This window comes from Phalangium opilio, unplaced genomic scaffold, assembly GCF_054372755.1.
Source record: "Phalangium opilio isolate 3A_F unplaced genomic scaffold, DU_Popi_V2 ptg000041l_1, whole genome shotgun sequence".
In the NCBI taxonomy this organism is placed as follows: Eukaryota; Metazoa; Arthropoda; class Arachnida; order Opiliones; family Phalangiidae; genus Phalangium; species Phalangium opilio.
In genome coordinates this window covers 6,286,032-6,299,685 of record NW_028324165.1, presented here as the reverse complement: position 1 = coordinate 6,299,685, position 13,654 = coordinate 6,286,032, and the positions used below count along the sequence as shown (strand labels likewise).

The 13,654-nt window shown below is 32.6% G+C and overlaps 1 protein-coding gene across 1 annotated transcript in view; it reads left to right on the top strand.

The window, feature by feature from the left end:
• The window catches only part of osp (myosin phosphatase Rho interacting protein outspread), a 67,836-nt gene that overhangs the window by 32,644 nt on the left and 21,538 nt on the right, over positions 1-13,654 (top strand). Inside the window, exons 3-4 of the mRNA XM_089835365.1 lie at positions 5,788-5,853; positions 5,955-6,106. Of these exons, the coding sequence (XP_089691491.1) occupies positions 5,788-5,853; positions 5,955-6,106 (218 nt within the window). The remainder of the gene's footprint in view (positions 1-5,787; positions 5,854-5,954; positions 6,107-13,654) is intronic.

The window sequence follows — 13,654 nt, the reverse complement described above, 5'->3', positions numbered from 1 at the left end:
TGTTGATTAAAAATTTGAGATGAAAGTTGATTAAAAAAATTTGAGATGAAAGTTGATTAAAAAAATTTGAGATGAAAGTTGATTAAAAAAATTTGAGATGAAAGTTGATTAAAAAAATTTCAGATGTAAGTTGATTAAAAAAATTTCAAATGTAAGTTGATTAAAAAAATTTCAGATGAAAGTTGATTATAAAAAAATTTAGATGAAAGTTGATTATAAAAAAATTTCAGATGAAAGTTGATTATAAAAAAATTTAGATGAAAGTTGATTATAAAAAAATTTAGATGAAAGTTGATTAAAAAAATTTTAGATGAAAGTTGATTAAAAAAATTTTAGATGAAAGTTGATTAAAAAAATTTTAGATGAAAGTTGATTAAAAAAAATTTTAGATGAAAGTTGATTAAAAAAAATTTTAGATGAAAGTTGATTAAAAAAATTTTAGATGAAAGTTGATTAAAAAAATTTTAGATGAAAGTTGATTAAAAAAATTTTAGATGAAAGTTGATTAAAAAAATTTTAGATGAAAGTTGATTAAAAAAATTTTAGATGAAAGTTGATTAAAAAAAATTTTAGATGAAAGTTGATTAAAAAAAATTTTAGATGAAAGTTGATTAAAAAAAATTTTAGATGAAAGTTGATTAAAAAAAATTTTAGATGAAAGTTGATTAAAAAAAATTTAGATGAAAGTTGATTAAAAAAAATTTTAGATGAAAGTTGATTAAAAAAAATTTTAGATGAAAGTTGATTAAAAAAAATTTTAGATGAAAGTTGATTAAAAAAAATTTTAGATGAAAGTTGATTAAAATTTGAGATTAAAATCTATCATACCAATACTGAAAAAAAAAACTTATTTAGAAATTTAATTAAAACCTCTAATAAGGAAATTTGAATCGGGCAGCCTTTGAACAAGTACTTATTAAGAATACCATTTAGAACAACACATTTAAGACGTGTCCCTCAGCTTTAATTGAAATAAAATAGTGTAACCCTCGCACGCTCGCGGATTTAATTTGGTAGCCCTAGATTTTCTTAAATGCACCGTTGAACCTAAATATTTATTTAATTATAATGTAAATGATAATCTCGTATAGCGTCCAGAAAAACGAGCGGTACTTTTAATTTCAAATGGCAGACAGCCACCCTCGACATGTAGAGGCGTCACCAAAAACTCCGATCGAATATAATTATTAGACGTCGAAAGTACACGAGATAGGAGTTCATTTAAATTTTAATTCACCCTTAATTATTTAGACCGTGTTCCAGAAGGGCAAATAAGTTAATGACGAATTTATGCTAATCATTTTTTATCCCATACATTAATTAGCAATTAAAAATTTGTGCCACGGTTTTTTTCTTTCTTTTTATTCGCAAAGTTTTGTTTTTATAGGGAATATAAAGAATGAAGAAAAGTTCGATTATTGTTTTTTAAAGGGATATTAGCTTATATATTTGTTTCTCGGACATATTATAAAGAAGAAAGTATGGTGGTAGGACCGAAGTACAGTGGGTTTGTTCTATGAGAGATTTTGAGTCGAAAAGGTTATATGACATTTTGTTCTAAGGGGCACCGTTTACAACTTATGATTAGAGTGTTTTTTACGGGTGACCCCTTATTTAAATTAGCATTGTTTTTTACAGTTTCTTGTTTGAGTGTAAGGGGCATCCCATAGAACATTTTTGGCTCAAAATATCCCATAGAACGTTTTTGACTCAAAATCGCCCATAGAACGTTTTTGACTCAAAATTGCCCATAGAACGTTTTTGACTCAAAATTGCCCATAGAACGTTTTTGAATCAAAATTGCCCTTAGAACGTTTTTGAATCAAAATCACCAAAAGAACGTTTTTAAATCAAAATAGCCCAAAGAACGTTTTTGACTCAAAATCGCCCAAAAGAACGTTTTTGACTCAAAATTTCCGATAATAATAATCCTTGAAGTAAATGACACTGCTATGACGTCACCCTTTTGATATTTTTACGCCAATTTTTGGGCTACTATCCCTTGAATTTTGATCATACGTTATTCCTTCAACCGTAGAAATTAATTATTTATATAATTTTGTACATAGAAATACCTTTAAATTTTAAACCCCGCTTTCTTTGTTATTTCACTGATTTAGCCGCTCAAGGACTTGAAGAAGATTTTATCATTTCTTTTTTAATTTTTACGAATTTAGTTACTGTTTGATATTCACTTTAATTTTATTAAGAAAATTTGGCCCTGGGCGTTAGGGATACCGAGGATATGTTTGAAACGTTTTAGTTAAATCCTTTTCTACAAAAAACCAGAATTAGTTTTTCCGAAATTTTTTTTCTTTAAATAAGATTTTGATTAAAGTAAATTGGTCTGAACTCGACACGAGTTTTTTTATTTTAAAATTTTTTAAACAGGAAATCTTTAAAAAGGTTAAACTTGTGTGCAGTTTTGTTATTATTAATTTCTTTATGGGGTTCAAATATTATTTTTGTTAAAATTAATTCATTATAAAATAATAATATAGTGAACAATTATGGGATTCAAATATTATTTTTTGTGTAAATTAATTCATTATAATATAATAATATATAGTGAACAATTACCCTCATTATCCCCATATAGTTAAACATACACATTAATGTAAATACTAAACTTAATCTAGTTTCTTGTAAGAACAAAAAGCAAGACTTTAATTCATAGTCCATCTCATAATGTTTTGAATATCAAGGTTTAAAAGAAGGTAGTTGGAGGCTATGACCATAAGTTTATAAGATATGTTCCATAAGTGTGTCAGTCGTTAATGAGAGCTTGTCATGAAGTGATGTAGGTGAAACGTCATAGATTCTCGTAAAGCGACGCCTAGTGAGGCGCTGTCAAAGGCTTAGTACAGACTAAAGAGGAGGATGGACTGCAAAACCGAGTGTAGTCAATTCTCACGTCGTTCTTGAACTAGCTCTCATTAAGCCTCCAACATTACGAAGTATGGGTAGTGACATACTTATGGAACATATCTTATAAACTTATGCTATGACTTATACTGTACATCAGTAATACTTGGGGGAAGGTTCATTAGAATTGATTTGTTTGAGTTCAATTCAAGGTGAACCCCTAGTCATTGAGCCTGTAAAGAACGACGCCCCATTCTAAACTCGTAACATTGTAGCTTTATGAATATCCCCTAATTAAGCCTCAATTTAATTGAGATTTTTCTGCATAGTATAAGCCAAAATAGTGTTATATTCGAGTATTTTTAGTCCCTGGGATCCCTGCCATGCATATATTTCAAATAGGTTTGTCTGAATACTACCAAGAAGTGATATCTAGTTTATTAGGGAGAAGGTATAAACTCGCCAAATTTCTAGCTTTATCTCCAGTCCAAACGTAGCCTGTCCGGAGTTAATCCCCGCCTCTAAATTACAAGCAGCATCTCATTGGTTCTTGAAAACTCACGTCAGCGCGACGCTAACGACGAAAATTCCGTATTTTCCGACTGAGGAGAGGCGAAATAGCCCGGCCTCCTTTTACGTCCCCACTTTTATTTTGAAAGGGGGACTGGGACTATGGCACGCGAATACTTAGGCATTTTATAACTTCTCCCTAGTAAAATAGATATCGCTTCTTGATACTACTTAGTGTTTAGCGTCTACGTAGACAGATAAAAGTTCAAAAATAAGGGATTACCGATTTTCGTGTGCCATATTGAATTTTCAGTTATTAACATTAACATACGACGCGTGGCCTATAATAGTTGCGCTCAAAATTAGTAGTCGAGATATTTCTTTCTTAGATTAATAATTTCTTGACATTTTTTCCTTGATCGTAGTTTAGGTCTCTTGAGTAGGAAAGAAATTAAGAAAAAGACGACCGATTTAATGAATGTATAGCGTGGCCTCCATAATTTTGAACTTATATAAGACGTCATGCATTTAATGTGATCTCTCGATAGAGGCTCGCTTCGCTTGTACGTTCTATTTTGAGAATTACACAGCTAGGCTGCAAGATAGAACAATAGCAGTTATTAGGAACAAAATTGACATTTCAAGACACGCGCCCAACTAGATTTAATCGTTAATTGCTGGGCGTTTGCGTTCTATTGTATTCGTCTTTCTTATTTAACATTTTTTTGACACTTTGAAAGACATAAAATCGAAGTAAAAACAAAGATATTGTAATTCGTTGCGCCAAAAATACCCACGAATGGATCGCGAAGCTAATTATTGAGTTTTTAGAAAAAAATTATTTTCTAGAGTTTTGACAATCATTTTTAGTGGAGACGAATGACGATGGATTAAGCTGGGAAGACGTGATGTGCTTTTAACTGTACTCTTAATCTAAGCAATGTTTTTGACATTGCTGTAATATTGTACTACGTTAATTGCAATGGGTGTACAGGGAACGTCAGAGCGATTAACTATTAGAAATGTTTGGGAAATGTTGAAATGTTTGAGAACATATTGGGGAAATGTTTGAGAACAATATTTGGGGAAATGTTTGAGAACAATATTTGGGGAAATGTTTGAGAACAATATTTGGGGAGATGTTTGAGAACAATATTTGGGGAAACGATCGAATGTTTGAGAACAATATTTGGGGAAACGATCGAATGTTTGAGAACAATATTTGGGGAAACGATCGAATGTTTGAGAACAATATTTGAGGAAACGATCGAATGTTTGAGAACAATATTTGAGGAAACGATCGAATGTTTGAGAACAATATTTGAGGAAACGATCGAATGTTTGAGAACAATATTTGAGGAAACGATCGAATGTTTGAGAACAATATTTGGGGAAACGATCGAATGTTTGAGAACAATATTTGAGGAAACGATCGAATGTTTGAGAACAATATTTGGGGAAACGATCGAATGTTTGAGAACAATATTTGGGGAAACGATCGAATGTTTGAGAACAATATTTGGGGAAACGATCGAATGTTTGAGAACAATATTTGGGGAAACGATCGAATGTTTGAGAACAATATTTGGGGAAACGATCGAATGTTTGAGAACAATATTTGGGGAAACGATCGAATGTTTGAGAACAATATTTGGGGAAACGATCGAATGTTTGAGAACAATATTTGGGGAAACGATCGAATGTTTGAGAACAATATTTGGGGAAACGATCGAATGTTTGAGAACAATATTTGGGGAAACGATCGAATGTTTGAGAATAATTTGGGAAAACGATCCAATGTTTGAGAATAATTTGGGAAAACGATCCAATGCTTGAGAATAATTTGGGAAAACGATCCAATGCTTGAGAATAATTTGGGAAAACGATCGAATGTTTGAGAATAATTTGGGAAAACGATCGAATGTTTGAGAATAATTTGGGAAAACGATCGAATGTTTGAGAATAATTTGGGAAAACGATCGAATGTTTGAGAATAATTTGGGAAAACGATCGAATGTTTGAGAATAATTTGGGAAAACGATCGAATGTCTGAGAATAATTTGGGGAAAACGGTTCGGTGTTTGAGAACAATTAGGAAAAATGATTCGTCAGAAAATTTAATATATACGATATTGTGCTTGACAACAATTAATTTTGAGAATAAAACGCTTAAAACAATGACACAAAAACATTTAACGTTTTATAATGAATGAAACATTAAAAAACAATTAGGAAACGTAACAAGAACGTAACATTTTCGTTAAAAATGGAAAAAATTTATTCTAATATGAGATAGGTACTTCAATCTCCCTACAAAAATATATATATATTTAGTCATCAAATTTTATTTAATCTGTTACTTTTAAATTAAATATACGTAATATAATTAATTTTGATTTTTATTTATTACAGAGATGGCAACGAAGGTGGTTTGTTCTGTACGACGATGGGGAACTAACTTACTCCGTCGACGAACACGTAAGTTAAAAAGAAATCTTAATTTATATTCATCATAATCTTAAAGCTGATCTAAGTGATCTTGGCATTTTTAATTAAAATAATCTTAAATTGAATCTCAGCCGAACACGATCCCTCAAGCGCTGATCGACATGAACAAAGTTTTGGAAGTGTCCGACGCGGAACAGCTAACTGGAAACCAATATTCCTTGGCCATTCGAGCGCTCGACAGAGTTCATTTTGTCAAGGGGACGAGCCGAGATGAAACTAAATGGTACAGTCGAACATTAAACTTTTTTTATTCTTTTCGTCATCGACTTTTTTAAACTCGTAAAATTTAGAAGTTGATTTAAATAGAAGTTATCAATTGTGGGGAAAGGGTTGAACGTTTGTTTCTCTTGCCGTCGCGTTTTGTTGGATATTGAACAATGTGAAAAAGTTTTTGGTGGGCCATTGATACGTGGTGGAGGTCTAGTAAGATGGTCGCTCTCGAACAGATGCAAATGTTCGATTATTCTTTAAGAGATCAAATACTTTCGATTAATAAAATTCGTTCCTTAAATGATAGTCACCCTATGATTCGATCAGGGTATCAATTTTTTAGTTGTTATACACTGAATTAGCCCCGCTATCATGAATTGGATAGTCACGAAGTATTCCCAGTTGATTGTTGTATGTCCAAAAATGTCAGGAGCTATGATCACACTCATTTAGGTCTTTCTGTAAAATTCAAATTATGGAATTTCAGTCGATTGTTAGCAAGTTCAAATGATCGCTTTCCAACTGATTTCCAGTCGATTGTATGGAAGTTCAATTGATCACTTTCGAGCCGATTTTTCAAGTTCTAATCTATTGTTTGAAGGTTCAAATTGTCATATTTCTATCGATATTTCAACAGCGATTGGAGGGATAAGATTCCTTAGGTGCCCAAATGATCAAATTTCATAAGATTCCATAGATGCTCAAATGATCAAATATCGTACGATTCCATAGATACCCAAATGATCAAATATCGTACGATTCCATAGATACCCAAATGATCAAATATCGTACGATTCCATAGATACCCAAAGATCAAATTTCAATCGAATCCATAGATACCCAAACGATCAAATTTCAATCGAATCCATAGATACCCAAACGATCAAATTTCAATCGAATTCATAGATACCCAAACGATCAAATTTCAATCGAATTCATAGATACCCAAACGATCAAATTTCAATCGAATCCATAGATACCCAAACGATCAAATTTCAATCGAATCCATAGATACCCAAACGATCAAATTTCAATCGATTCCATAGATACCCAAACGATCAAATTTCAATCAATTCCATAGATAGTTATCAAATGATCAAATTTCAATTGATGCCATAGATGCCCAAACGATCAAATTTCAATCGATGCCATAGATGCCCAAATGATCAAATTTCAATCGAATTCATAGATACCCAAACGATGAAATTTCAATCGAATCCATAGATACCCAAACGATCAAATTTCAATCGAATCCATAGATACCCAAACGATCAAATTTCAATCGATTCCATAGATACCCAAACGATCAAATTTCAATCAATTCCATAGATAGTTATCAAATGATCAAATTTCAATCGATGCCATAGATGCCCAAATGATCAAATTTCAATCGAATCCATAGATACCCAAACGATCAAATTTCAATCGAATCCATAGATACCCAAACGATCAAATTTCAATCGAATCCATAGATACCCAAACGATCAAATTTCAATCGAATCCATAGATACCCAAACGATCAAATTTCAATCGAATCCATAGATACCCAAACGATCAAATTTCAATCGAATCCATAGATACCCAAACGATCAAATTTCAATCGAATCCATAGATACCCAAATGATCAAATTTCAATCGATGCCATAGATGCCCAAATGATCAAATTTCAATCGATGCCATAGATGCCCAAATGATCAAATTTCAATCGATGCCATAGATGCCCAAATGATCACATTCCAATAAATTTAATATGATGGTTCAAGAAATGAATTCATCACACATGATCGATCTGTAGAACCAAATTCAGAATTCTGTATCGATTGCACGTGCCTTCAAAATATCGAAATAAAATCGAATAATAAATCTCAGTCGATCCGAACAACTTGTCTTAGGCTTCAGCATTTCTGGCGCTCACTAAATCAGGAAGAGTCAGAAAGAACTGCTTGTGGCATTTCTTAACTTCGAGTTTATTTTGTGATGAGGAAACTTTGTTTCGTTCAGATTTGAAGAAGCCTTAATGAAGGGGGATAATGGTTTTGAAACTACATTGGGGCGTCTTCTTATCATCCATTATTATCTTGAACCCTTTTTTTCATCTCGGAAGATGTCCGCCTCGAGTCTCTCTCAGCTAACACTTTTATTTAATTTCATAACTAACTCGGGGATAGCGACAACTTTTTTATTATTATATATTTTTTATATTAAAAGCCCGCCGGCAAGGTTTACAAGGATTTAAATGGGTCCTTTAAAGAGATTGTGAAACTGCGCATTTTTTTTTCTCTATTTGTTATTAATTTTTCCTGTGAAAATTAATAACAAATGTAGGAATGCGAACCTAAATTAATGAAGATTTGGCTGAATACTATGTTTTCAGACATAGCTCCGCCCCCTGTCGCCATTTTGGTATCCTTTTTTTTTGGCCGAAAAAATTAAATCGGAGGGGGGGGGGGTCAGTGAATTAAGAAAATTCAAGGGTAGCCAGAGTCCAGACATTTTAATTATCCACTTCTTAAGTTTAGCAGACGACGCGTCCTGGTCAATGGTCATGGACCAGTTTATTTATTTCAAGCCAGGGGGATCGCTGGCCCAATGTCCAGTTATAAAAAATCCTTATTTCCCACCCTGGACTTCAGCCCCTTTTCTGACCTCTCTTGGTCAGTGGAAGCTAGGGTCAGGTTTATTATTATTTATGTTGCAACAATATGCTTTTGAAAATATTGACACTGTAATGCGCGCTTTCCAAATTGTCAACTGAATGAGCTTGAAAATAATTGATTAACGGGAATGCTCGTGATAAATAATTGGGTAACGGGATTGCTCGTGATAAATAATTGGGTAACGGGATTGCTCGTGATAAATAATTGGGTAACGGGATTGCTCGTGATAAATAATTGGGTAACGGGATTGCTCGTGATAAATAATTGGGTAACGGGATTGCTCGTGATAAATAATTGGGTAACGGGATTGCTCGTGATAAATAATTGGGTAACGGAATGCGCGTGATAAATAATTGGGTAACGGAATGCGCGTGATAAATAATTGGGTAACGGAATGCGCGTGATAAATAATTGGGTAACGGAATGCGCGTGATAAATAATTGGGTAACGGAATGCGCGTGATAAATAATTGGGTAACGGAATGCGCGTGATAAATAATTGGGTAACGGAATGCGCGTGATAAATAATTGGGTAACGGAATGCGCGTGATAAATAATTGGGTAACGGAATGCGCGTGATAAATAATTGGTAACAGAATACACCACAAAATAAGTCAAGGGCGCTCTCAATTAGCAATGATTTTGCCAAGAAAAAAGTAATCTAAGCGAAACATGGAGGGTTTTTTATCTGCTAATCTGCTCTATTATACTTCAGATTTGAGCCCGTACTCTTGTAAGCTTACCAGCTTCGGCAGTGGTTGTTTCCCACATCTCTAATTATCACCCCGTGATTTTATTTACAAAAACACTGTTACTCTTAAGTACTTAAAAAATCGCTTTAAATTAAGATTTGGTGAATGACCTTACAGCAATTTCGTAATATCCTTAACAAGCTTAAATCTAAAGTAACTCTCGTAAATATATTTGAGCCTCTCTTTTTTACAAATCAGGAAAAGGCTACCGCCTTAAGTATCCCTAGTAAACTAAAATAATAGCATCACCAAACTCGATGCACCTTCAAAATAGAAGAGAAATAATTTTTTTTTTTTTTTTTTTTTTTAAATTTTGGGAAGTGACATTAGGACAAGGTGGGTATCGCTAGAAGCGCTTCAGGAATTTGCTAAGTTTTTTTTTTTTTTTTTTTTTTTTTTTTACTTAGCGGGAACTTAAAAAGTTTAGTGGTTTCTGTCGAAGAGAGAGGGCAGAGAGGGGGGGGACAAATGAATATCTGTCTCCTTAAGTATTACTTCGCTTCTATCAAAGGTTTATAGCTAAAATCAAAAAGTGTACTTTATTTTGCTTGCTCGCGATGTGTAATATCAGAAACGCCCCCTTTGCCTTCTACTCCACCTCAGAGAGGGAAGAGGGGGGAATAAATATCTGTCTCCTTAAGTATTACTTCGCTTTTATCAAAGGTTCATATCATAATCAAAAAGTGTCCTTCATTGATGCGTGCTCGCGATGTGTAATATGAGAAACGCCCCCTTTATCTTCACCTCCTCCTCCTCAGAATAGTGTCAACCCCCATCTGCCTATAATTACATTCAGGACCGTAGCACAAGGAACACGCGTGAATCGGCTCCTAATGTAGTCAAGAAATAACGTTTGGAACAACGCCACCATAGAGTGCTATTTTCTTTAAATCTTAGACCTCTTCTCTGATTTGTTGGTTCGTGTAGGGGTTGAAAGGAGGGTCGTTTGCTTCGTATTTTACATGGCGTCTACAGTCAATACTGGGAACTGTGAAAGAAGTATACTTTTTGGCTTTATCTATAAACTTTTGCTCCTATTAAGTGCTTGTATCTCCTCTCTCTTACATCCCAGGGCATTTTACAACTATTTTAAAGGGAAATTGACATAAATGCAATTGCGGTAAATTAATCAAGTTTGATTGAATTCTTTGCAAATATTATTAAATATTTTATTTTTATTTTTTGGTTTGTTTTAAATTATTTTTTTGAGCTGCTTAATTCCATTATTTGATTCCGTTGAAATTGAAGGAGGGTTTATTCGGATTGTCCACTTAATTATCGATTAAATCTCGATTATTTTAAGAAATTTACTTCAATTATCTATATTAATTATTTAACTCTTTCAAAAATATTATTTTTCCTTAATTAATTTGTAAGAAAATTAAATTAGATTAGACTAATCTAAAAATTTGGTTTAATCAAACCTTTTTTATCGTTTTACTGTCTTTGCGATTGAACTTAGTATCTTTAGAAATATATCCATAAGTTCATAACTTATCTTATAAGTTATGAACTTATGATATATCGTGTAAAAGGCCCTTTAAAGGTAGGATGATAGATGGAGACACTGTAGGGGAATTTTGGGGTTCACTACCATGCGCCTCCTAATGATGGTTCTCAAGACTTTTTCAACGTCATTCTTTATACCAGCCTATAGCTTAAAGGGATATAGTTGAATCAATGCGCGAAAATTGGTACTGTTTATATAACTCCTTTCATTAATACTGAAGTTTTACAGGGTCCTTACTGTAGTAGGCAAGTGTTAAGAAAGATTTTACAAATCCGCCGCCATCTTGAAAAATGTCGGCCTGAAATGTAAATAGCCTTAATTTAGTAACGTCTGTACATTTCAACCGATTTCTTTAATATTCAGTATACTGGTTCCCTATATCGTCAAGAACTGATTAATGCTCATAAGAACATAGGGCACGAGATATTCTGTCCCCGTCCTAGCATACTTGGTGTAGGTTCGCGTCACTTCATTCCGCCATCTATGACGGTCTGCAGCAACTATATAGATTATAAAAATGTATGCTTTTAGACACGTGACATAAATATTAGCAGACGAATCTTCTCAACCAAGTATGCGAGGATGGTACCATAGGATAAAGCTAATGCCCTATGTTCTTATCAACATGAATCCGTTCTTGATATCGTATAGACAAACTTTATGCCTTAAATCCGCCCTCCGCCATCTTTGAAAAATGGCGGCCCAAACGAAATAATAATGCACCTACGAGTTGCTTTTGATGCTAGTTATGATATAAAAAATTTGGGAAGAATTTTAACATTCGAAGTTTTCGATTCTTGATCTTGAGCAGTCACTCACTACCCCTTAAAGAGCGGAGAGGAACAAGTGAAAAAAAAAACCTGTTTTTATATAGTTTTTATTTTTCCCCCTTTAAATTACCTTACTGAAGCTACCCACTGCATTGAATGAAGAAAACGTCCACATTTTTACAATTTTACCTTCTTCCAACTAAAGTTTATTTCACTAATTTATCGCTAAAACTATGTAACTCGAGTTTTGACTGATTTTCATTAAAGACGGATATTGGATTTTATTTTTTTTTTTTTGGCTAAAGGGGCTAAAGAAAGCTGTTTCCCGCTTTCTTGCATTTAAAGGGATGTTTTCTAGTGTTGGTACAAACATAGAAAAGGGTATATTCAGGGAAATTTATGATTTTTAGTAAAAGTAAGGGAAAGCTCAGGGTATTTATTATTTTTTTTCAGTAGAAGTCGAGGGGAACTCGGGGAAATTTATAATTTTTAGTGAAAACTCAGGGAAATTTATGATTTTTAGTAAAAGCGACGAAAATTATTATTTTTTTTTTTTTAGTAAAATTCTGGGAAAACTGGAGGAAATTTATAATTTTTAGTAAAATTCTGGGAAAACTGGAGGAAATTTATAATTTTTAGTAAAATTCTGGGAAAACTGGAGTAAATTTATAATTTTTAGTAAAATTCTGGGAAAACTGGAGTAAATTTATAATTTTTAGTAAAATTCTGGGAAAACTGGAGGAAATTTATAATTTTTAGTAAAATTCTGGGAAAACTGGAGGAAATTTATAATTTTTAGTAAAATTCTGGGAAAACTGGAGGAAATTTATAATTTTTAGTAAAATTCTGGGAAAACTGGAGGAAATTTATAATTTTTAGTAAAATTCTGGGAAAACTGGAGGAAATTTATAATTTTTAGTAATATTCTGGGAAAACTGGGGGAAATTTATAATTTTTAGTGAAAGTCAGGGAAAACTCAGGGAAATTTATGATTTTTAGTAAAAGCGACTAAAATTAGTTTTTTTTAGTAAAATTCTGGGAAAACTGGAGGAAATTTATAATTTTTAGTAAAATTCTGGGAAAACTGGGGGAAATTTATAATTTTTAGTAAAATTCTGGGAAAACTGGGGGAAATTTATAATTTTTAGTAAAATTCTGGGAAAACTGGGGGAAATTTATAATTTTTAGTAAAATTCTGGGAAAACTGGGGGAAATTTATAATTTTTAGTAAAATTCTGGGAAAACTGGGGGAAATTACAATTTTTAGTAAAATTCTGGGAAAACTGGGGGAAATTTATAATTTTTAGTAAAATTCTGGGAAAACTGGGGGAAATTTATAATTTTTAGTAAAATTCTGGGAAAACTGGGGGAAATTTATAATTTTTAGTAAAATTCTGGGAAAACTGGGGGAAATTTATAATTTTTAGTAAAATTCTGGGAAAACTGGGGGAAATTTATAATTTTTAGTAAAATTCTGGGAAAACTGGGGGAAATTTATAATTTTTAGTAAAATTCTGGGAAAACTGGGGGAAATTTATAATTTTTAGTAAAATTCTGGGAAAACTGGGGGAAATTCATAATTTTTAGTAAAAGACGGGGAAAGGTCATGGAAATTTATAATTTTTAGAAAAAGTCCGGGAAATTATAACTTTCAGTAAAAGTCAAGGGAAATTTATACATTTTTAGTAAAATTCAGGGAAATTTGTGAGACTTGAGCAAGTACTAAGTTTGCACTGAATGGGTTGGTCCAACTAAAAATAACCACTTCCGTAGTTATTACACCAAAAACCATGTTGTTATCTACAATATCAAAGAAGATACGAGCAATTAAGTTTCCGCAATGGCGCTTAATGAACACTACGCGTTACGCTTC